Genomic DNA, 25,707 nt, shown 5'->3' on the forward strand with positions numbered 1-25,707 from the left:
AGGGTGATAAATGCAGGAAAAAGCACACACAACGAAGACCAGGCTAGTTGCGAAGTTCTTCATGTGAAAAAGAAAACTGGAGGCACTAGTTCCACTCCAAACAAGAATTCATCCACAAAACGAAGGTCATCACTGCCAAATGGAGAAGGTCTACAATTAAAAGAAAACTCGGTAAGCAGCTCCCCTCAATCTTGTCAGTACAGGAATATGATATAACATGAGGTGTCAGATCAAAGGAAAACCCTGAAGTTCTTGACGGTGTTTGCTTGATACCTGGCTTGATTTTTTTTTTTTTTTTTTTTTAACTAGGCTTTAATTAAGAACACTTGACTCTCATTTCTTATTATCATTTCTTCTTTTTGAAACATGCTAAAAAATCTTTCTCATGTAAATAAAAAAAAAAAATCTTGTACATCATAGCTGACTTGAAAAATATATGAGAGACATGACAGATATGTGTAAAATAGTGATATGAATGACGGAGATAAAATCTGTTAGTTGTACTTACCCATTTTCATAACTTAAGCCAAAGAGAAGACAATGAAATATATAAGAGAAAATACATTTCTACATCTAATAATTACCATATGGAAATTGTCTCCACCAGCTATTGGGAGTTTGGTTTAGAAAAGGAAGCAACATTGTGGATATTTTGACTAGTACAAAATAATAAGTGTTTCATACTTTGTGACATAATCTAATTGATCAGGGCTTTGGGTTGAAAAAACTTTTCCTATGAGTAGATTTTGAAATACAGGGTTTCTTGCATTGTCTCTGAAAGAAACTGTTAGGCAGGATATTGGCCTAGATTGAGTATTAGGGTGAGGACGGACGTTGTAACTGAAACATTGCCTAGTGAAACACACTTGGAAACTTCAAGAAAGGAGTGTTTGTCATGGGGGAATGCTCATGCCCTGTGCTGTTCCTGTCTGGAATGTTTCAAAATACTGAAGCCTTTTCTAGCAACAGCCAGGGCTGCAGCAACCCAGGGCTCTGTTCTCAGCTCCCTCCTTCCCTTTCCGTCACAGGTGTGGGAGGGAGAAGGGATGAGAGTGCAGAGAGGAGACAAGCTAGGGTGGAGGGGTGGTAGGGTCTTCCAGATCCCCCAGATCTCTCCTTACTTTTTCAGGTAGAAGGTATTGGGGCTGGAGGGCCCTGCTCCAGCCCTAAGGGTCTGGTAGGGATAGTGGTGGGGAGTGGGTAAACCCAGCTTGTCTCCCATGTGCTGTTCCAAATCAGAGATAAGCAAAAGTGAAATGTGCCAAAATAGTGCTTCATTTGCAGAGGAACTATTTTAGAGTGTTTCAGCCATTTTTGGAGCATTTCAAAGGGTATGTACACCTGTACAGCTGGCCGTTTCACATGTTTCATACGTCTTTGTAATGTTTCACTTGCAACATCTGTCCACACCCTTAGTCTGACCCAGAATATTAACTGTTGTGCCATAGTTAACTTTGGCAACCATAGGAGGGTTGAATGACAGAAGGTAATTCACCAAGTTTATACCCAACCCAGGTTTGGAGAGATGGTTGTTTGTCACCTTCTCCTGACTTTTGAGTAGCCCTTGTGAAATAAACTGAATTTTCAGACCAGGTTGCATCAGAAAAAGTCATGACAGGTGGTCATTGACATGCTTGTTGGTAGTCTCAGCGAACCTGGGAAGTACTAACCTGTTGTGGAGACTGAGATGGTCTTTTGTTTTTGAAGTGCTGCTGCATTGAGGTCAGGGTTTATATGCTGTTTCTGTGTGCTGCAGAAAGACTCTCTGTACTCCTAGCTATTGTTCTCTGGGTATATAAGTGACTTTAATCTGTGTGGCTGTCAGTTTGGCACACCATATTAGTATTAAAGCTGACCAAAAAAATCTATGACTGTTTGAAACACCTTCCATAATTCTGTACAGTCTTCCATCCAGGTAATAGCCTGCTCTGGTCCTAATTAACGTTTATGATCTGAGAAGGAATCAAAATGGCAACACCATGATTCCTTTATATTGACCAAGTAACTAATTACCCCTGTGGCAACTGCGGGGGGGAAAAAAATATCGTTGTCTTTCAAAGAGAGGATTTCTTTTCTAACATGGAACTCCAGAGCAAACATTTTTAGTATTTAGCATTTTATAGATACACCTGAAGTGCATACCTACCTGTGTACGTACCAGCAACTAGACAATTTAGTTCCTGCCCTCAAAGGACTTACAGTTTTAAAGGCATGAACAAATACTGAAATAGTGTGTTTAGTACAATTGTAACTGAATATTAGTGTCTAGAAAAATGAGACCAGTTAGATTACAGAAAAGATTTAAACAAAGGAATGTCAAGGGCACTGCATATCTTGACTGGGAAGCTGCTTAGGATGTCAGGCTAGCATTAGTTAAAAAAATAAAAATAAAAATAAAAAATTGGGAGTTGGGGAAGGAAACAAATGGAGCCATGGGACAGCAATTGACCACATGTAAGGAATGATTGTGCAAGAGGAAATTAAATCAGAAGGGTTTGTTTTGTTTTTTGCTTTTTTAAGAGCTCTGAAAGCATGCATCTGTAAGCCCATGCAAATGAGGGTCATTGCCATTTACAGTTAATCTTTGACCTGTATGGTTCTGAATACAGTTGAAATGTCATTTTGTTACAAATAGTGTTTGACTATTTCAGTCTCTCATGCCACTTTTGTACTACCTGTTACTTGAGCTGCATTACTTGAAATCAGCCAGATGGCTTGCATAGTGTCTTCTTTAATTAGACACTAAAGGCTAAAAGGTAGGGTATTGCAACATCAAGATCAGTGTTAAAAGTAGGAACAGATAGTTTTATATTTGATTTTGAGAAATCTTCAAGGTATCAGGACCATGAAGAATGACTACAACAGATAGTAGGTAGGTAAAACTAGACATTGTGAGATGTTGCTGTGTATATTTGTCTCAGAACTCTCTGATGAACATTAATGGTAATTAACTGATAAAGGACCATCAGTACTCTGACTTGGCATTTTAACTTACTACTAAATAACATATTAACTTACTAAGCATTTTTTTCAAATGGAATTATTAAGGCTTTTTAAAATGTCACTCGAAGCATCTTTACAAATTTGTCACGGTACTGATTTTTAAGAAAGTTAACCATACAGCTGCATCGGCAAAATACCTCTGTGATTATATCCTGAATTACCTATCGCCACTCCTGAGGTCAATGACCTCACCACTCCTGAGGTCAATAATTTGAATATGCAAATTATCATAACCAGCCATATAAAGATACAGTGCCTTACTTGTGCATGCTGTCACAGTAATTCATGTATTACCACACCTTATTTATTTTAAAATTAAGCAGTTAGTGAAGAACATGCGTTGTCATGAAGTATAGTTCTAATTTGACACAACACAGTTAACTTTTGGATCTGTTTTTGCCTTTTTGCCTACTGTGATGCTTTTAATGTCCATGGACATGAGGAGGGTCTTTTCCGATCACCAGTTTTCCAAATTGTTCAGTACGCTGTCTCCAGTTGGGCCTGTTACTGGATGCTTCCTGCAGAGGTGAAAGGAAATTTTCTTTTTGACCATTTCTGTAACAGTACCTAATATGAATTGCTTCATGCAAAGCTGAAAAAATCCTATGTTTTTGACAACTTATAGAACAACCTGTCTGAAAGACAGTATTTTCAATCCCTAGCTGTTAGTGGTTTTCTACCCTTATACTTAAATTCTGTCTGTCACTTATGGTTGAGACCATTTATCCAATGAATATCTTGTCTTTTGATTTCATAAGACAAGTTCCATAAGTTAATAATATTTTAAACATTTGTCTCCATGTTAAACATACTGATTGTTGACCTAATTAAATAGCTGTTTTTTCCTGTGTTATGAGACTTGGTTTATAATATTCTGATTTATGTATTCTATACTAGCAATTAATTTACTTAACACTGTCTTTTCAACTCTGAGGCATTTCTTTTTCAAACTAAGCAGTCTGTGTTTTTTCAATGCTTTTATTACTCAGTTTGTTACCTGTAGCTAAATTTCTGTTGCTGTTTTGTTTGTTTATTTGTTTTGAGATTAAATTAACCAGAAATGAAAGTAGTATTCTTGGTTTGGTTCCCAGATTTTTAGAAAATCATATTTTGAGCAGGGTTTGCTAACTCAAGTCATTTTACATTTTCTGTTCACATCTAGATCTGCCCTTGTTTTTTAGGTAGATGCCACTGGAGGGTGCTATATTTATTATTACATGCCTTTTGTAAAGTGCTCCTAACTGGAATATGATATTACTGTTTGAAGATTTTAAATTTCAGTATAATATTTTCAAAAAAGCAGAAAAGAGTATTAAAGAAACTTTGCTACTAGAGGGCAGTCTTACTCTAGCAGTTAATGCATCTTTTTAGCTTTGTGTATGCTGGACTGAAGCTATGAGAACAGGCAAGACACTGCACTGCTTTTATTTATTTGTATTATTTGTACTATGTACAAACTATGTAAAGCACAGTTTTTCTCTGTCTACATTCTGTTCCGTACATTATAAATGCTGTTGGCTGGTGCATGGAGATGGAAAGCTTTCTACAGGTATGTGCAAGTATGCAGAACTACCTGGTAAAGTTCAGTGCTTCAAGTGCAGGTGGTTGGAAACCCAACTGGATGAGAATTGTACAAGCATTCAGCATTTGGGGCAGGAACTACACAGACAGCCTGTGTTGGCAAAGGCCAGGAGGTCCCTGTTGCAAACATTCCAGCCTGTTTTGCAGGCTCCCCAGGCTACCAGAGATCACCAAGGGCAGCCTGGACTGGCTGACCACTGCAGGGGACCATGTTCCCCTGGGAACTCCCACACACAACAGCCACTACTTTGCTCTGCCCAGAGGCTTCTAGAGGAGACCCAGAGTGAGTCCTGTCTCTTCTTAATTACAGGCATGCCAGTTGTTGCTTCTGCACCCTTCTATGGCCCTGCATGTCTCTCGCATAGATTCATAGATCGTAAGGGCTGGAAGGGCCCTTGCAAGATCATTGGATCCAGCCCCCCTGCACTAGGCAGGAAAGACAACTGGGGTCAGGTGACCCCAGCAAGGTGACCATCCAATCTCTTCTTGAGGATTTCTAGGGTAAATGATTGCACCACCTCTGGAGAGAGCCTATTCCACAGTGTGGACACTGTAACTGTGAAGAAGTTTTTCCTAGTGTTAAGCCTGAAATGGTCTTCCAGGAGTTTTTGGCCGTTACTCCTGGTTTTTCCCAAGGGTGCCCTGGTGAACAGTTGTTTGCCGAGCCCCTGATGTATTCCCCTGATGTAGCGGTAAGCTGCTACCAAGTCTCCTCTCAGCCTTCTCTTTTTTTAGGCTGAAGAGCCCCATGTCCCTCTGCTTTTCCTCGTATGGCTTGCTGTGCAAGTCTCTGATCATATGGGTGGCTCTTCTCTGGACTCTCTCAAGCTTTACCATGTCCTTGTTGAAATGCAGTGCCTAGAACTGGGCACAGTACTCCAGCTGCAGTCTCACCAATGCTGAGTGAAGCAGAAGACTCACTTCCTTAGTTTTGCTTGAGATGCGTCGATTGATGCATGCCAGAGTATTATTTGCCGTGTTGGCTACAGCGTTGCACTGATGGCTCGTATTGATACTGTGGTCTATTATTACCCCTAGGTCACTTTCAGTCATGGTGCTTGTCAGTTTGGCGCCACCGAGCCTGCTGGTATGTTGGAAATTGTTCATCCCAAGATGGAGCACTTCCCATTTCTTGATTTTGAACTTCATCTTGTTCAGATCCACCCAACTTGCTAGCCTGTCTAGGTCCACCTGTATCTACAGCCTATCTTCAAGTGTGACCACAGTCCCCCATAACTTGGTTTCATCTGCAAACTTGGCTAGAGAGCTCTTCACCCCCACATTTAAATCATTGATAAAGATGTTGAAAAGAACTGGACCAAGCACCAACCCTGTGGATCACCACTGGCCACTTCTTGCCAGGACAACACAGATCCAGTCAGGAGAACTCTTTGGGTCCTACTCCACAGCCAGCTTTCTACTCACCTGTCATGCAGTTAAGCCCACAATCCTCCAATTTTCCAGTGAGAATATCATGGAATACCAGATCAAAGGCCTTTTGGAAGTCAAGGTATACAATGTTGACATCCTCTCTCTTATCCAGGTGGCAGGTTACCTGGTCGTAGAAGCAGATGTGATTGGTAAGACAAGACCTATCCGCGACAAAGCCATGCTGGCTGTCATTCAGAATCCTACCTTCTGCATGCTTATCAGACATAGACTCAATGGTTTTTTCCAGGATTTTCCCTGGGGTAGAAGTTAGGCTAATTGGTCTGTTGTTACCTGGGTTCTCACTCCTTCCCTTATTGAAGATGGGCACAACATAGTCCCTCTTCCAGCCCTCAGGGACCTCTCCAGAGCGTCACAAGTTTTGGAAGTTTTGCCAGCGGTTCCGTGATGACTTCAGCCAGTTTTCAGTACTCTTGGGTGAAGTTCATCTGGTCCTTCTGACTTTTGTATAAGTCTCATTTTTTAAATTGATCGTGCACCAGCTCAATGTCGATAATAGGGAGGGAGTCCTTCCCACCATGCCCATTCTGTGCCCTGTCTGGCATGATTTTCCCATTTGCCCAGTGAAAGACTGAAGCAAAGTAGTCATTCAGGAGTTCAGTTTTCTCCTGAGTGTTGGTACCCAGCTCTCCTGAGTTGTTGAGCATTAGCCCCACACTCCCATTTGTTTTCCTCCTGTTCCCTATGTACCTAAAGAAGGACTTCTTGTTGTCCTTAATTTCCGTTGTTAATTTAAATTCAGTTGCTGCACTAGCCTTTCTAATCTGCTCCCTGCAAGTGCGGGCCATTGTTGTATAGTCTTCCTGGAGGATTGTCCCAAGCTTCCATTGCTTGTATGCCTCTTTTTCTTTCTTAAGAGGACCATGATTTCCCTGTTTAGCCAAGAGGGCTCCCCAGCCCTTTTGCTACGTTTCCTCCACATGGGACTGGACTTCCTTTGTGCTTACAGGATCATGTCCTTAAGGAACAACCACTTGTCATGCACTCTTTTTGCCTTCGGTCCCTGGTCCCACAGCACTTCCCCTACTATTGCCCTCAGCTTGTTAAATTTTTCATTTTTGAAGTCCAAAACTTCAGTCCTACTATCTAATTTGCCTGCCCTGCAACGGACAGTGAATGTGATGGTTTTGTGGTCGCTGTCACCCAGGTTGCCCTCTATGCTCAAGTTGGTCACCAGATCATCTCCTTTGGCCAAGACCAAGTCTAGGAGAGCGTTACCTCTGGTTGGCCTGTGCACCTCCTGAGTTGGGCTGAGCTCTTTGATGCAGGTCAGGAAGAAACGTGTTCCTCCCAAGAGATGTCTGGATAATTAAAGTCGCCCATGACAATCCTGTCCTGTGCCCTCGCAGCCTCTGTCAGTTCTCGAGAGAACTCCAGATTGAGCTCTTCCCCCTGGTTTGGTGGTGAGGAGACCCAAAAACAGTGTTACTTCATCCTTGACATCCTCCTAGCATTTCTACAGAGGCTCAGGAACATTTTGCCTGCCCTTTCTGTGGTTGGGCAGTGACATTGCTGACCTGGTTTGGGGCCTGACTTCTCATTTAAAAGCTGAACTGTTAAATCAGCATTTCCCAGGAGGAGAAGAGGGATGGGGAAATGGTAGGAATATGAAGGTGAGAAGCACAGAACAGATATGTGATCACATCTTTCCACAGAGAAACAAGGAAACCAGAAAAAGGATATTAACATTATTAAGCATAATTATAATTTTAAAAACTCAGCAAAATGACAAACTGGCAGAATGCTCCAAGAGGCTGATGCCAGAGTAAACAGGATTTTTGCCTTTGACTTAATGAATTAGATTTGGCCTCAGCTGGACAACATTTTGTGTTGACTGCATAGTTTATATTTAGGAATGTTATACGAATAACACATCCAGGATAGTTAGCAGCCTGGGGGATGGGGTGTGCTTTGACAATCAGTACTTGAGTCAGTTAAAGAAATTAAACAAATTTCAACCTATTATGTTGTGCCAGAATATTGCCAAGGGAGTTGGCGTATCAGGGTACATGATATACTATTACAGCTTTCTAATTAGTTAATGACAATATTACTGTATCATGATACAGTATAATTTTGATGTCTTGTTCATAGTGCAGTGTCACTTATCCCATTCAGTTTTTAAAAACTGACATTTTTGTGTAATTTTGCACAACAAGACCTCCTCCAAGTAGTAAGGGAGACATGAATGTGTGTCAGGTGCTTGTTGGGGCCACTGGCCCAGTTCTATATTCATCATCTGACCTAAGGCCTGCATCTTCGTTGTCTCACCCTGCCTTTTGCAGGTACAGTTTGCCTTGGAGGTGGGGTGAAGGGTGGGGGGGGGGAATTTTGTCTGAACTTTATTGTACTTTTTGGTCATTCTTATTAGATACATAACTACCTACCTGTTTACCAGGTGTAAAACCTGGGCTTGGATATCTAACTATAACAGTTTCTACCTGCTGTTGGTTAACAGGTTTGTAATGGAAAAGTGATGACTATCCTGTCTGGTATTTTAATCCAAACTATATATTGCTATAGGCTATAAAAGGGGGACTGTGATATTCTGTGATTTATTCAAGCTGTAATGGTGTACCCATCTGTAGTCTCTGACATGATTCCTCTTCCATTGCTGTGCTGTGAACAAAAACAACAAAGCCAATCCCTAAAGCCTGCACACTTTTAAAAGGTCACAATTCATTTATCTTACAGTTACAAAAACAGAAGTCTGCTGCTCAAGCCAGATCCAAGAGCAGAGGCACCTAAAGCTGATTAAACTTCCCAGCAGAGTAGAAATGGAAAGTGGGATTCAGTGCAGTGAGAAAGCTATGTAGGTTTTATTTCTCCGGTATCTATCCAGGCCTCTGTATAACTAACCATGTTTAAAAGAAAACAACAGAAGAGAATCAAAAATCTATGTCAGTACAATTAATTGATAGACATTTTCCAATCTGACTAGCTAGATAATAAAATGGAGGCAATCTTAAAAGATTTATTTTAGAGAATAGCCCTATTGTGTGGGAATTGTTTTTTCAGGCCTGTGGAAATTATAAAACATCTTGTAATACATCAGGGTGGAACAGAACTTTTCCATATGAAAAACGAGCGTGAGAAATATGCACATGCAGGAACATGTGTGCGCCACGATATCCAGTAGTTTGAAGGTTAGGAAGTTATCTGGACTTTGGAAGGCGGACAAGTTCCTTCCCTGAATTAAGCATGGGCTTGAATCTCAGCTGTCCACATCCCAATTCATTGCCCTGTCAAACTGTTGACTTTTCTGTAGTGAATTTTTTCTCTCTTATTTTGATAAACTGAAATTATCAAATAAAAAAACCATCTTGTTGGGAAAATTTGCTAAATGCCAAATTGACTTTTTTAAAACCAATTTTTTAAAATGGTTTTGAACTGTGAGCCTACCTTCTCTGCAAAAAAAATCTAACTATCTAACTGTTCTCAGACAAGTGCTCTGGCAACTCAACAGGTAAGGTTATTTTGTTTTGTGATTTCCACTGAATAAAATGTGTGAATACACAGCACACTTATTGCACAGAAAGTTGATTTTCCCATCTCTAGATCAGGTTGAGCAATTGCTTTTCTCCTATCTGCCTTACACTGACCTTTTCACACCTCCCCTCAGAGGTGCCAAAACCTTTCAACAAAAAACAAAAGCTTGAAATGGCAAGAACAAATGAAATGGTGAGATAGAACTAAAGTATGCAAAACTTACAAAACAGGGAGACAGAAAACAGTCTGCTACAAATGGATGCATCTGTACAAGTGCTAATGACTTCCAGCCTCTATCTCCCTTGAGTAAAATTAATTTTATTTTCTACCTAGGAGGACTTTTACAGTCTTCGAATTCTCCTCAGCCTGATGAAGGGTGTGTGCCTGAAAACTTGCAAAGAAAGGAATTTCTTTGCTACTATTTAGTTGGTCTAAGAAAAGCTATCACCTCTAAACCAAAAGCTTTGTGTGCCAGGAGTCGGCGACAGCACAGAGCTGGGGTGGGCAGTGGGTGGCTGTGAGGGAGGGTGGGGGGTGTGGGGATCCCCCCCCCCCCCCCCCCCTCCCCTGGGGCAAGAGCCAGCCAGGGGGGGGGGGGGGGGGGACCCCCCCCCCCCACACTCCTCCCATGGTGCAACAGCAGGCCAGGGCACAGCTCGGGCCAGCTCTGCACATCACAGCATGAGACGCAGGTTCCATGCAGCTGCCTATATCGCCGGCACTTCCTGCTACTTGCGAGCAGCAGGGAGGGAAGCCCCATGTACTTGAGCCAGCTGCCTTCTCTGCTGGGGCTGCGCAGCACTGAAGAGAAGCCCAGTGGCCTGAAGCTGTCCGTCTTTCCTGCCTCTCAGGGAAAGGCACCTGGGGCATCCCTTCCCTGAAGTTCAGCCCTGGCGGGTAAAGCAATGGGCTCTAGCTGGCAGGGCTACTCTCCAGTGCTGCATAGCCCCAGCAGTGAAGGCAGCTGGCTCCAGCATGTGGGGCTTCCCTCCCTGCTGTGCTAGTGCAGGGACTGTGCGTGAGTGGCAGGGAGTGCCAGTAATACAGACAGCAGTGCTGCCTGGAGCTGCACCCTGCCTGGTGCCTGTGCCCCAAGCAACCCGCCTGCTGCTGCACCATGGGGGGGGTCCCCACACCCCCCACCCTCTCACACCCTGCCCCCCAACTCCCCACATCTAAACACCCCACACCCCCCCATAATCCTGCCACACAGACATGCACACACCACACAATGTACAAAACTAAGCATTTATTTTGGACTTATTATGCACTCTCTCTCTCTCACACACGCACACACACATGCACACCATGACAAAAATATTTTTTGTAATCAAGCTTAAAATATGTTATAGTAGGTGTTTGACTTTTAGTGTTTTTTTCTGCTTCTAAAGTGGCAACCACCTCCCCCAGGAGTATTTGGGGGGAAGGGCAAGGGGAGGGACTTCCGTGGCAAAGATCAGGGGTTGGGGTAGGACTTCCGGTTTCAAGATGGCAGCAAGGGGGCGAGGCAACTCTGAAGGGATGGGACTACCCATGCAGCCCTCGATAGCTCACCAAAACTCGTTAAGTGGTCCTCAACCCAAAATAATTGCCTGCCCCTGCTGTAAAGTTTGGGTTCATGCTGGTCAGAAAATAGAGATTTATCCCTCTGAACATTTCCATAGACATAACTTTCTTTTAAATTTTCCGTGGAAATTTTGTTTTTTTGTCAAGTATCAAAAACTGAAATATTGAAAATAAAAATACTTTGATTCAAAACTAAACTTTATGGGAAGCATAACACAGATGCCTTACGCTTCTAATCTCTGTGGGCCAGGCTGTCCAGCCAGACTGTCTTCCATGTTGCACCACTTTCTTCCCTATAGGTAAGGTAATGGCATACCATAAGATTTCTACTATAGTCTGTTACGGAAGGGAATATTTGGTCAGAGAATGCAGCCTGTACAAGAGAACAAGTAACCTGACCTACAGCTCTTTTGAGGCATAGTGGCACTATTTTGAATCAAATTGCTTCGGTTTTCACAGGATATATTTTGGTTTGAGATGTTCATATTTGTTGACAATATATATATTGTCAAATATCTCTCTCCCCTCCCCCCAAAAGAGAACAGACAATTTTTTGGGCAGCAAGTGATCCATGTGCTTTTTTTCACTGGTAAAATTTGTCTCAAATTCTGAATTTAGCTTTATCTTCCAGCAGTGTGCTTTTGTTTTGCCTTTCTCCATTAGATAAAGAGCCCCTAATACTTGGTATTTTATCCCTGTTACTACCTCCTTATGTAGAATACCTAAGGATTTATCTTGGGACAGTGGACATGGATGTCTGCATTTTGGCCCCAGGATAAAATAATTTATCCCAGAGTAAATGTTATATCTGTTTAGAGTCTTACTGTAAGTATTTTTCTGCTAGCCATGAAATAATTTTTGTAGCTCTTTTCTGCACAATTTTTCAACATATTTGAAACCAAAACACTAGAACTGGATGCAGGATTCCCATATTTGGAAAGCCATTGTAGAGGTAAAATTGCATCCTAACTCAGTTCACAAATCCCCTGTTTATGCACCCAAGAATTTCATTAGTTGTTTTTGCTACAGTGTTACGTGGAAGTTTACAGCGAATTGCTCATCTGTCAGGACTACTGAGTTCCTAACTGTATAACTTTGCAAAGGATTCTATTCAAATTCACTTTGTTTGGATAGACCCAAACTACCAAATACTTCAGAATAACAAAAACATTCCTTTTCTTCACAGTAGTTTAGTATCAAAGTGAATAGCACATGTTAAGTGACTGTTGCCCTCATACTGATGGAATTCTGACTTGGGGAAACTTCATCTGCCTACAAATAACTGTTTTATTAATGACATGGTTGACCGTGTATTTGAACATGTTTCATGAAGATCACGATTGTTGCAAGTCTTGTTGAGCTTGAAATGGCATTGTTAGATAAAGGTTTACATAATTGTAATAAATCATGCCTTGAAATGTGCTTTTCATTAAAGCAGCATTAATATTAATAACAAAACATTAATTTCAGCAGCACACTTCATCAGGATGTTGAATCACAGAAATTTACAATGGTACACAGATATATAATGTTGCAAAGAGGAGAATTTATGCCAACACTGGGATTTGTTAGCTCAGATTGACTTCTTTTTCCTAACACGTTAATTTGTGACTCAGCAAGATTATCTAAGACACTTGCTTTTCAGTGGAGAAATCCCCTTTAACATGATTTGTATCTTAAGTGTTTTTTCAACTCAATGCTCACTGAGGGCGCACCCAGACCAGCACACACATATGTCTTGCAGCATCACAAACTGCATGCGCCGCATATGCAGGCATTGACCACGCTGCTAGCTTGCAGTGGGAGATACCAATGTCAAAAAAACCTGTATCAGAAAAATATGGGGTGGCCCATGTGGCAGCAGCAAGTGTCACCTGAAACTGGAAACTGGCCAGCCAGGGCCATGCTCTGGCTGCCAGCCAGGCTTTGCATGTCTGGATTGCTGCTGCTGGAGCACCACGAGGCCCCCATGACCCCAGGTGCTGGCCCCAGCCTCCCCTACCCTATCCAGAGCATTTTTCCCCACACTAATCCCATGTCCAGGAGTGTGCACCTGGGCAAAAAGCAGTGGCACAAATGTGTGTTGCTTTCTTCACCACGGCAACCACGTGTCCCTGCCTGTGTGGATGTGGCCTCTTGGTAAATCTCATCCTTTGTACAGTGGGCCAGCATGAAGGATACAGGACTTCAGTGGTACAACAGTCCCCTGCTGGCCTATTGTTCAGGGAGGGATTTTTTTAACCTCTTTTGAAAGACTAAAGAAAGTCAATATCATTTACTGTGCATGTCTGTTAAACAAAATAAAAACTTTGTCAGCTTAACCTATTGGTCTAGGTCTTTATTTCAAAAAGAGAGAGAATGTCTTTATTTCAGTAAGAGAGAGAATGTTAGCTTTCCCTGTAGTTAAGCACACACTGAAGTGCTTTCCTGAGTGAGGATCTTGGGATGGGATTTTCAAATGTGCCTAAGTGATATAGGAGCACAATTTATCTTTGAAAATCTCACCCTTAATTTAGAATTTCCTATTGCTGTATGTTTTTACTGGAATATCTCTGGTTTAAAATGAGAGAGATTGAAAATGTGTCTTACTTTACCATGTTGTCTAGGGAAAATGAAGAAGGATGTGAATGTATGAAAGTGTATACCAGATCATACCCATCAGCATCTAAACTGAACCAAAAGAGACTGATTCCATAAAATTATAAAATAAATTGACAGAAGTAGCAGGGATTTAAGATCCAGGACATATTTCTCTACAATGAAAATTTAAAATCTAAATTGGAATGAAATAGTGCTGTAGACAATGTGATAAAATGAGTGATGGAACTCAGTAATGTTCTCATTAGTCCTGTATTGCTCTTCCTTCCATTTCAGCTTGAATCCTAACATGTTTTTTTTTTTTGTTCTTGCTATTTTCAGGTACCTGTAGTGTATGTGTGATATACTACTGTGTTGACAGGCATACTAAGGAACTTCTGATCTAAAATACATACTCTTAGGACATGTCTACATGAGACAAATTAATACACATTAGCTTAATTTAATGAGCATTACAGGTGCGTATCTACACGTGTGCACACTTGATGTGCATTACAAATGGCGAAATTAAGCTACTCACTCCTAAATTGGATACCTGTGAATGCTGGTATCAAATTTTGGCACGATTGGCTAAAGTGCATTAATGACATTAACTTTAGTGCTGGATCTGCCCAGCCACTAGGGGCACATGGCAGGGCTGCAGGGACTTGGCATTAAGTTTAGTTAATTTCTACAGACTTCAAACTTTTTATTTGCTAAATGAATGAATACTCTTGATTCAGTTCTGGATTTATTCCAATGTCATTGCATCAACATATGTTATGAGTGACACAGTTATGAATCAGGCCTTTAGTTTCTAGCCCCTATGCTTGACACAATAATTTTTCAAATGTGAATGAAAGCCCTACTGTTTTCCTGAGTCTACAGGTAGGTAATACAACTGCTCATAGCAATTCCCTTGCTACAGTGAAATGATAACAGGACTTTACCTAGCCTTCCTTGAAAGGCATCAGATTTATCAAGCACTGTCATTGATTCACTGTTGTCATGAAACACCTGCTTGAGACATTACTGTGGAAAGAACTACTTTCCTTTCACCTGTCTGCAATTTGTAAGGCAGGTGCAGGGGTGGTGGGGGGGGGTCTGGTTTTTCTAAGGGCAATGTATTGGTAACATTGCAACTAGCCCCTGGTCTTTATTTTTTAGTGGTTGGCTAGTAAGTGTTTTAGTGAATTTTTTCAAGCCCTGCTACATAGTTTTTGTATTATCATTACCAGTCTGAAATCAGGCCATATTGCTGTGACCAAATATTATATTTCAAGCTGGCTGGTTGGGGACCTCAGTCTGATTTCTAGTGTATAAACTGTCACAGAAACATCAAGCGCTGCAACATGTGGCCAACTAGTCTCAAGCAAGAGAAGGCCAGAACTGAACTGACATCAAACTAGTCTCTCTACTGCTTCCTGGTCAGAGTGGCTGAAGTATGAGGAAGACTGAAAGTTTATCGGTTCTAACCATAATAGCATGAAATAATTATTTCCAGAAAGGAATATGCAGGGAAGGTTAAATCTTCTTAATGAAGTGTAAATAGCTGTACTGCTGGTGGTGTCAAGAGGCAACGCTTCTAACTGCGTACATTGTGATTTTTCTCTTTTTGCACATAACCAGGACGCAGATGGCATGCATTTACACTACTGGTCACTGTTTGATGGACATGCTGGATCTGGGGCAGCTGTTGTAGCATCTAAACTGCTCCAGCACCATATTTTGGAGCAGCTGCAGGAGATTGTGGACATCATGAAGAACAGTGCAGTTCTTCCCCCAACCTGCCTAGGAGAGGAGCCGGAGAACATGACAGCTAACAGCAGAACTCTGACTAGGGCTGCCTCCTTGCGTAGTGGGGTTGGGGCTCCAGGCTCACCCAGCACCCCTCCAACACGCTTCTTTACAGAGAAGAAGATACCGCATGAATGCCTTGTTATTGGGGCCATTGAAAGTGCATTCAAGGAAATGGTAGGTATATTCCAAGGCTGATTGCTTGTTTTTTTGTTTAATGAACCAAGTAGGTTGGAAGAGATGAATTTCTTTTCACTTGTTCTTCCATTTGCAGTTAGATATTTATCTGGGCTCTTCACAGTCTTAATGCACTTATCTTCACAGTTCCTTTGGAGATAATAATAGCACTTATTCTGTTTTGGAGATGAGAAACTGAGTCTATATGACCTACCCAAGGTCACACACAGATGTAATTGAATGCCATGCCTCCTAAGTTCCAGGCTGCTGGATCATCCTTTGTCACATTGTTGCACAACCTACAAAAGAGGCTTTTAGAAGCTTGCTTAAAAAAAAAGGAAGTGTGTCAATGTCCACAATAGTTTATTTCAGCTTCCAGTAGTTAAATAAACTCATAAAATCTATATTTTCATTTATTAAAGAAGAAATAAAACTTAGGCATGGTCTTCATAGCCTTCCTCCATAGACTGATGTGGGAGGACGTCTTACAGTAGGGTGGTCTGGATCAGAGGAAACACACTTGATTCAGTGACCTTTGTTCCTAGTGCCCATGAGGAAAGGAGCAGTGACAGTAGAGGCAACTTGCATGGTCACTGTGCACCCTGGTCCATCATTGTAGGGGTAAAATTCAGTCCATCCTTATTTCACTTGCCTGTAGTCTGGATATTTATGATGAAATCCTGGACCACTGATATCACTAGTTACATTTTTATGCACTTCTGTGGGACTAGGATTTCATTCTTGAGGGTTTATAGTGATAAAAAGGATTCTGCTTTGTGTGTTCCAGCTCTGCAAACTCTTGCCACTGTTTAATTCCCCCCCAACTTATGAATCAAAAGCTAATTTATTGACTCACTGTAGCCACAGGCTCAGCCTGGGAAATAGGATCCATGCACCTGGGTTGTTGCTGCCTCTTGGAGCCCTCCTCAACCTAAAGGCTGTCCCCAGAATAAGATTTTTGCAGTCAGGACCTGGCAACACTAGTTGCTGTTGCTATTAGTTGCTTAATTATCAGCCTGAGAATGCTCATAGTAAAGACTATGAGTTAATAGTATAGGCTATGCCTGATAGTAAGTATTTGCAGGATTGGGCCCTTGGAAATTACTTGCTTACACATTTTAGGAAAATCATTCTTTTTATGCTAAAAATTGTAAACAAATGGGTGTTTCCCAGAGGTTTTATTTGCAGGCTGCTAATGTGAAGTACAGAGGTAGTCAGCTATGTTTTTTTTCCTCATACACGGGAATTAGTTTTAGTGCGCGCATCTAATTAGAGACTGCAGTAGTTATTCCAACAAAGAACGCTCTCAGTCCCCAAAGCAGCACACAGCTCTTTACAGATTATTGTAGAGTTGGCAATATTCAGTGCAAAATACACTTTTGAATATTGTTTTGTTATTATTACAAAACACACTCATTCAAGTTGCCTAGGATGGGCTGTGTTAAAATTAGTGTTACACAGATTTTACGCCACAATATAAGATATCATAGAGAAGCAGGGTTGGAAGGAACCTCCAGAGGTCATCTAGTCCAGCCCCTTGCCTGAGGTAAGATCAGCCCTGTCCCAACTGTCCCATACAAACCATAATGTAAACTCTATACAAGACTGCTGTCAAGCCTGGCACAACACAGACCTAACATCCTAATCTGCCACAGGTAAATGAGAGGGCAACAAGAGTAGCGAACATCCTGCTTCTATGAAATGTCAATGTATGCTGAAGAGATCCCAGATAGAAGGCCATGCCACTCTTCCCCACAGAGGAAAGCACACCCCCCAGAGTGTATACCAATCTGACAATGGGGTAAAATTCCTTCCTGACACTAAGTATAGTAATTGGTCTGATCCTGAGTGGAGGAGCAAGACCCTCTAGCCAGGAACCATTGGTTTTGGTCCCAATAGGACCACTGGCACACCCTAGTCAAAGTCCTCAGCTTTGCCTATAGCCAACACTCAATGCCTCTGAGGAAGGCTTGAAAACATCCTGACACATGTAGCAGAAAGGAGGGGAGGGGCAACCAGCAAAGCTCAGAAGCATGGAAAATGCTCATAGTAGAACATAGGCCTATCTATGCCTAGATCATCCCCAACTAGGAGCTGTCCAGCCTCATCTTGAACACCTCTACTGATGGAGAGTCCACAATTTCCCTAGGCAATCGTTTCCACTCCTCACTGTTCTAAGTGAAGATGTTTTTCCAGATACCCAATCTAACTTACTTTGCTGCAACTTCAAAGCAGTGGTCTGCATCCTCTCTGCAGCAAGAGAAAAAAGGTGCTTTCCTTCTATATGGCAGCCCTTTGAAGTATTTGAAGACTGCTATCATGTCCCCTTTAAGTGCCTTTTCTAGAAGCTGAACTCCTAGCTCCTTCAGCCTAGCTCCTTCAACCTCCTGTCATATGACTTGCTTTCTGAGCCCTATGTCATCTTTGTTGCCTGCCTCTGGACCCTCTCTAACCTTTCTACATCACTTTTAAAATGTGGAACCCAGGACACAGTACTCCAAATGAGGCCCAACCAGTGCCAAGTAGATGTGCTGTCACCTCCTGGGTCTTGCATCTGGTACTTCTTTAGATGCATCCCAAAACCACGTTTGCCTTTTGTGTAGCTGCATTACACTGCTGACTTGTATTGAGTCTGTGGTATACCAAGACTCCCAAGTCCTTTCCTATAGTACTGCTGTCCAGCCAAGTGTCACCCATTTTATATTTGTGTTTTTTGATTATTCCTCCTAAGGTTGTAGTACCTTGCATTTTTGTCCAATCTGTTGAGATCCTTCTGAATTGTGCTTGTATCCTCCAACATGTTCACAATCCTTTCTGGTTTTGTGTCATCTGCAAACTTACTCAAGAAGCTTTCTATGCCAGCATCTAAACCACTAATAAAACATGATGAACATGATGAACAGCACCAGGCCCAGGACAGGCCTCTGTGGGACTCCATTTAAAACCCTTCTGCCATTCTGACATGGACCCTTTGTTAATCATTAGCCTTTGCTTGTGGCTATTGAGCCACTGCTCTATCCACCTTAGAAAAGTTTTATCTAGCCCAGATTTCTCCAATTTGTTTATGACCTGGGGGGGGGGGGGGGGGGGGGAATATGGCCTGTGGGCTGCATCCAGCCCACCAGGCAATTCCCTCTGGCCTACAGGGCCCTCTGGAAGCCCTGGCCCTGGGCTGCCCCTCTGATAGCCAGCAGCTCTGAGCTGGGGGGTGCTAGAAACAAGACACCTCTACCTGGAAGAGCTTTTGCCTGGTCACCCCATGGTTCCCACCAGGGCAGGGCCAGGGACTTGCACTATGGGGCCAGGCAGGGCTGGCCCCACTCAGTGCTGCCACATGCAGCTCCAGGGAATTGCACACTCCAGGGACCCCAAGGACCCCTTCCCCCACACATACACACCTGCACCCTCCCACAGGCCCTGCACATACTCCCACAGTCACCATCCCAGCCACATACCCTACACCCCCACACCCCTCCATACACACCACCACTCCCTAATCACACCCCCACACATGCACCCTCTTACCCTCCCCCCACACAATATACAAGGTTAAGATTGTATTTTGAGCTGTTACACAAGTGCTTCTAGATACACTATGCAAGCACGCATAAAGTGGGACAAAAATATTTTGTTAAATAAAATTAAAATTATAGTAGATGTTTGGGGGGGGGTTTGTTTTGTTTTTAAAGTAGAAGATTAGTTTGTTTGTTTTTTCTGGTTTTAAGGTGCCAAACCTCTCTTCCCAAAAGGAGTGCTTCCAGGGTAAGGAGAGGGATTTCTGGTGTCGAAGGTCAGGGACTAGCGGGTGGGACTTCCAGTGCCCAAGATGGTGTCAAGGGGCAGAGCTACTGTTGTGGCCCTCGGCAGTTCACCAAAACTTGTTAAGCAGCCTTCCAGCCGAAATAATTGCCCACCCCTGGTTTATGAAAAGGTTGTGTGGGATTTTGTCAGAAGCCTTTCTGAAATCCAGATACACTGTATACATAGCATTTCCTTCATCCACCCAAGTACTGTTACTTTCTCAAAGAAGTAGATCAAGTTTGCTTGACATGATTTGTTTTTTATAAATACATTCTGGCTGCTTGGGATCAGCCCTTCCTCCTTGAGTTGTTTGCAAATGGCCTTCCTTAAAATATGCTCCATTAACTTCACAGGTATTGAAGTGTGGCTAACTGGTAAGTAGTTACCTGTGTCCTCCTTCTTGCTTTTTTTTTTTTTAAAGAGGGACATAATGTTGGCCCTTTTCCAGTCCTCTGGTATTTGGCTCATCTCCCATAATTTCATGAAGATCATTGCCAAAGGCTTTGAGATCTCCTCTGCCAGTTCCTTCAGTACCCTGGGATGAAGTCCGTTTGGCCCTGCTGATTTGTAATTAATTCAGACCCAGCAAAAGCTCTCTGACTGTCTCTTTCTTTTGTTCTTCATCTTGCCCACTTCCTTATCCAGCTAATCCTTATTAGACATCTGGCTGCAGCTTAATTTTTTTTGTGAAGACTCAGGCAAAGTAGCTGTTGAGTAGATACTCCTTTGTATCTTCAGTTAGGAGTTCCCCCTGGCCTGTTAACAGAGGACCCACAGCTTGCTTGATCATTCTTTTCTGGCTAACATACTTATAGAACCTCTTCTTGTCCTTAACTTCCTTTGCCAGATGCAGCTCATTACATAGATACATACATAGATGCTAGGGTTGGAAGGGACCTCAACAGATCATTGAGTCTGACTCCCTGCCTAGGCAGTGAAGAGTGCTGGGGTTAGATGACCCAGCCAGATGCCTATCCAGCCTTCTCTTCAAGACCCCCAAGGTAGGGGAGAGCACCACCTCCCTTCTTTATCTTTGCCTTCCTGATTTTATTCCTGCAGGTTTTTGATGTTTTTTGGTGTACTTCCTTGGTGACTTGCCCATTCCTACATTGCCTGTCAGCTTTTCTTTTGCGTTTGAGACATTTTAGAAGCTCCTTGTGCAGCCACACTGGTCTCTTGCCATTCTTCTTGTGCTTCCATCATGTTAGGCCATTTTCTTTTTTGCCTTCCAACATTGCAGCCAAAACTGTGCCCTTTAGAAGCTCCCAGCCCTCCTGGGTACCTTTATCCTTCACTCTATCCTCCCATGACACCATGCCTATTAACTCCTTGCGTAAGATGAAATCAGCATTTTTTAAATCTAAGTTTTTCCTAATTTTGCTGACCTCACTTTTCCCCCTGTCTCAGGATCTGGAATTCTATTGTCTGATAATCTCTTCCTCCTAAATTATCCATCACCTTGATATCCTTCATTAATTCTTCCCTGTTGGACAGGACAAGATCCAAGATAGATGATCCTAGTTATTCCTCCAATTTTTGGGAGAGAAAGTTGTCCTCCACATAAGTTAGGAACCAGCTTTACATTTTATGTTTGGCTGCATTGTTCTTCCAGCAGGTGTCCAGAAAATTGAAATCTCCCATCAGTACCATCCCATAGTTTTTGGATAGATTTCTCATCCGCTCAAAGAGTGCCGCATTCACCACTTTTTCCTGGTTAGGTGGCCTATAATATATCCCTTTTGTTATATCAGTGCTGCATCTTTCACTTTTCATCTTCATCCAGATGCATTTTGCTTTGCTGTCATCTTCTTCCTTGTTCAAGTTGCCAAAGATGTGCAGTGTTAAAATTAGTGTTATACAGATTATATATTGCAACATAATAAAATGTCTCTGTGGCTTATTATAGCACTGCTTAAAATGTGGGATGTACATAATCAAGGTCATCTGTCTCTTCCTTGTCCCTAGCTGACATCTTGACAGCATCTGATCAGTATGAGTACCCTCCTGCTTCATCTTTTTGATCAGATGCTACAGGTTAGATACTTGTACTCAACATGTCTACATAAAAATCTAATACTCCTCATACACACATTCTTGAAGGGTGAATCCACCCGTATCCTTAATCCTTCTCAAAAGTGCTAGCAAATAAATGGACTTTGCAGTATGTCCCAAGGGTTAACAGAGTTGGACTATTTTAGAGTGATGAGGAGCTCTTCTTCATAACATCATATTAGCAGTCTCTCTCTCTCTTTATTTTATTTTTTTTAAAAGAGAGAGCAGGATGGGGAGAGTGGGAGCTGGACCTAATTTAAAGTTTTTCAGCTGATTTTAACAGTGCATTATTTTAGGTGCACAGATAGTCTTTTACAATTCTAAGCCACTTACAGAGCAAAACAATACCTGAAACACCATGAGGGAACAGATCTTCTTCATGATACACCCATACCATAGAGAGACATTCAACTTTACAGGTAAATGGATGTATTCTGCATCAGCTTCTGTTTCCAAAAGTATTTTAGGTATCTCCTCTTCAAGATGTACTTTAAGTGCAACACTGATGTGGCAAAGCTGCAAAAAACAATAGTAAGATCTATATACAATAGATTCATAGATGTAGGTTGGAAGGGACCTAAGTAAATCTTCAAGTCCGCCCCCCTGCCCTGGGCAGGAGAGAGAACTGGGCTCATATGACCCCAGCTAGGTAATTGTCAAGTCTCCTCTTAAAGACCTCCAAGGTAGGAGCCAGCATCACTTCCCTTGGAAGTTGGTTCCAGATCCTAGCCACCCTGACTGTGAAATAGTGTCTTCTGATGTCCAGCCTGAACCTACTCTTAAACAACTAATGGCAATTATTCCTTGGAGTGAAGGTCACAAACTTGTAGAAGAGTGTCGCTGGAAAACAGCTGTCTTACTTTACTGCTATAATGTGCTATAACAGTAAATGATAATATAACATTCCAATTTTGTGATGTTAGGCAAGAAAAAGCCCACAAGGTACCTCAGGAAAGGAGTTAATGCAATATCTGCTATAATCTATTGCCGCTTTCCACAGCTTGCCATCCACGCTGCTTGTCGTGTCAGGGCACTAGCTTCTTCTCTATCCAGAGTATCGGATCCAAATTCAGCTATCAGTCTCCCTAACCACATGGCCAAGGTTTCTTCCGGTCTTATTTTGGATTCTTTGCAAAGCTCTCGTATCTCTGGTCTAGTGCGGGTGCGCGAGATAACAGTGGTACGCATAGTACCTTCGTCATCTGCAATATGACAGACGAAGGCTGCGATGCGGCGGCTAGTAAAGCGACCAAAACGCTGGCTTGCATCCATAGATGCTTCTCAAGCAAATCCCGGGACGTCATTCTCCCCCTGTACTCGGCCTTAGTGAGGCCACAGCTGGAGTACTGTGTCCAGTTTTGGGCTCCACAATTCAAAAAGGATGTGGAGAAGCTTGAGAGAGTCCAGAGAAGAGCCACGCACATGATCAGAGGTCAGGGAAGCAGACCCTACGATGACAGGCTGAGAGCCCTGGGGCTCTTTAGCCTGAAAAAGCGCAGGCTCAGGGGTGATCTGATGGCCACCTACAAGTTTATCAGGGGTGACCACCAGCATCTGGGGGAACGTTTGTTCACCAGAGCGCCCCAAGGGATGACGAGGTCGAATGGTCACAAACTACTTCAAGATCGTTTCAGGCTGGACATAAGGAAGAATTTCTTTACTGTCCGAGCCCCCAAGGTCTGGAACAGCCTGCCACCAGAGGTGGTTCAAGCGCCTTCATTGAACACCTTCAAGATGAAACTGGATGCTTATCTTGCCGGGATCCTATGACCCCAGCTGACTTCCTGCCCTTGGGCGGGGGGCTGGACTCGATGATCTTCCGAGGTCCCTTCCAGCCCTGATGTCTATGAAATCTTCTGGACTGAATATTAGCTAGCTTGCCCATGTCTGCATCCCAGTTTCAGTCGCGTACTGTGTTGGGCCTCTATAATGTAGCGTTTAACATGCTGAGGACCCTGCAACTCTTGCTGCATGTGCTAAACAAGAAGGCTGATGTGATTGAGCCCTGCAGCCTGTCAAATAAGATCCCTTAGGGTAGAGAAGCAGTTGTCTACTTTTACCAGGGATCCTGGTTTTGACAAACAGTCCAAATTCTCTGATACGCCCAAAATCTGTGATTAAAATGAAGTGTGTGTGTGTGTGTATCAATTGAACACAATGTTTTACTGTTATATTTACAAGTTTAAAGCAATTTAAAAGCCTGCCAGTGCCTCAATCAGTGTAGTAATATACATTCTAAATGCCTATAAATTTTGGTATTTGATTTTGGCTGTTTTATCATGGAAAATCAGAGCCCCTCCTGCCCCCATAGCTCATCATGACACAAGTCCAGGACCCTCATTCCCAAGCCACAGCCCCCACAACCCTTGCCTCCGACCCACAGCCCCCTGGCCTCCCCAGCCCTGCCAGAGTGGGCCCCCAGCTGCCAGGGTTACAGGACCAGGGACCCAGGTGCCTGAGCCCTGCCTGCTGCCCACAGGAGGTGGCAGCTGTTGTGGCTCAAGTGGGGAGCCCAGCTCCCCCACCCCCACAGGCAAGATGGGCAGAGCACAGCCTGGGAGGAGGGCAAGGGGTGGGGGCTGCCTGCTGTGGGCTTGGGCAGGGGAGGCCAGCTCCCTGCCGCCGTGTGCGTTCCCAGGGGAGCAGGGCGGCATGTGCCCTGATACACCTCCTGCCCACCGTGGAGCAGTGGGGGTGGTGGCGTGGGCTTATAGCGACTGTAACAAGCTTTCCCACACAGCCTTGCTCTGCTTTGCTGTGCCTACCAGGTTGCAGAGGCCCTAGAGGGAGGGCAGCAGAGTGGGGAACCCCAAGCCCTCAGCGGGCAGCCTGCCCTGCACACAGATCTGGAGGGCACATGCCCCCTGGGAGCATGTGCAGTGGTGGGGAGCCAGCTTCCCCCCCCTTCCCCACCCCCCGGATGAGCCACCCGCAGCTTTGTCACTCTCCCTGCCTGGGCCCTGCGGCTGCGTATTCCGGCCCCAAGCCTCAAGCCCTGCTCGCCGTCCAGCTGGGCAGCAGCCCCAGTGCAGCTCAACTCACTTCCTGTCCTCCCCCTTCCCCCCTCCCCAGCTAGACTTACCTGGGGGAGCTGCTCGCCAGGCTGCCTAGTGGCCATGTGCATGTACATGGCATCCCCTGCCTGACCACCTTCCCCCCACTCCCCCCAGCCCCTTGCAGGCTGGAACTCTGCCAGCCTGCAGACAGCTCTTTGCAAAAGAGCAAAAGCTGCGTGTTTCTCTGTTAAAATGACAAATCTGCATTTTTCTCAGTTAAACAGCAAAGTCCATCATTTTTTCTGTTTTTCCATGGGAAATGGGAAACTCGGATCCCTGAGTATCTGTGACTTCTCCAAGAAAAAAAATAAAAAAACATAGCCACTGAGAGCAGCTTCATCTCTTCCCCACTAGGTGTCACAAACAAGCCAAGTAATATACTGTGATCAATGATAGGAAAGGGAGCTGACAGGTTGAATTGGATCCACATCACCATCAGATCTTCATCTGTTGACAAAAAGAGATCACTGACCGGTGCAACTAGTTGCAGTTGCTATGGCAAACCCAGATCTCCTGTTGGTGTGACAAGGATCACAGATATCTGAGCCACTGAGAGACAGCAAGTTACTCATCCAAAACTTTTCAACAATATGCCCTAAAATGGAAGATCTTTTTGAAACTGTCAACCTTGAGTGATTGCTCAGCTGTTTCCTGATCACAGACTGCAGAAATGCCATTAATGCTGGAAATCTCTTCCACAGATGAGCCCTGTATGTCTATGCTGACCTTCACCAGCCATATAAGATGCAGATTCAAACTGCAGGCTGGAGCCTGAATTTCTCCTTAGCAGGATGAAGTTCAGCAACACAAGACTGTGTTTATCCTCCTTACAACATAGCTCAGCTGTAAGGGGTACAGGCAGCTTCCTTTCAGTGAGATGGATTCAGAGATCCCATGACAGGTTTACCTATTACTGTTGAAGATGTACAAGGTAGCGAAGTACAAGTTTGTATTGAAGTCATTTTTTCCAGAGAAGGGATTTAGGATTTTTTTTGTACATAGACTTTCTTTTGCAGCTGTTGGTCCTGTTGGTGCTTCAGTGGCATTGTCCAGTGGAGAATTCTACACTTCTCTCACTGCACAATATAAGCTGTGAGGTATTTTTCAAGTAGCCCACCAAGATTTAGCCATTGGATTCTCCATTAAAATAATGTGAGTT

The 25,707-nt window shown here is 43.3% G+C and overlaps 1 protein-coding gene across 1 annotated transcript in view; it reads left to right on the forward strand.

Moving 5' to 3' along the window:
* Positions 1 to 45: 45 nt before the first annotated feature.
* PPM1H (protein phosphatase, Mg2+/Mn2+ dependent 1H) overlaps positions 46 to 25,707 on the forward strand; it is a 115,350-nt gene continuing 89,688 nt past the window's right edge. Inside the window, exons 1-2 of the mRNA XM_025198777.1 lie at positions 46 to 171; positions 15,295 to 15,639. Of these exons, the coding sequence (XP_025054562.1) occupies positions 15,307 to 15,639 (333 nt within the window). The 5' untranslated portion in view covers positions 46 to 171; positions 15,295 to 15,306. The remainder of the gene's footprint in view (positions 172 to 15,294; positions 15,640 to 25,707) is intronic.

Source organism: Alligator sinensis, unplaced genomic scaffold, assembly GCF_000455745.1.
Source record: "Alligator sinensis unplaced genomic scaffold, ASM45574v1 scaffold375_1, whole genome shotgun sequence".
Classification (NCBI taxonomy): domain Eukaryota; kingdom Metazoa; phylum Chordata; order Crocodylia; family Alligatoridae; genus Alligator; species Alligator sinensis.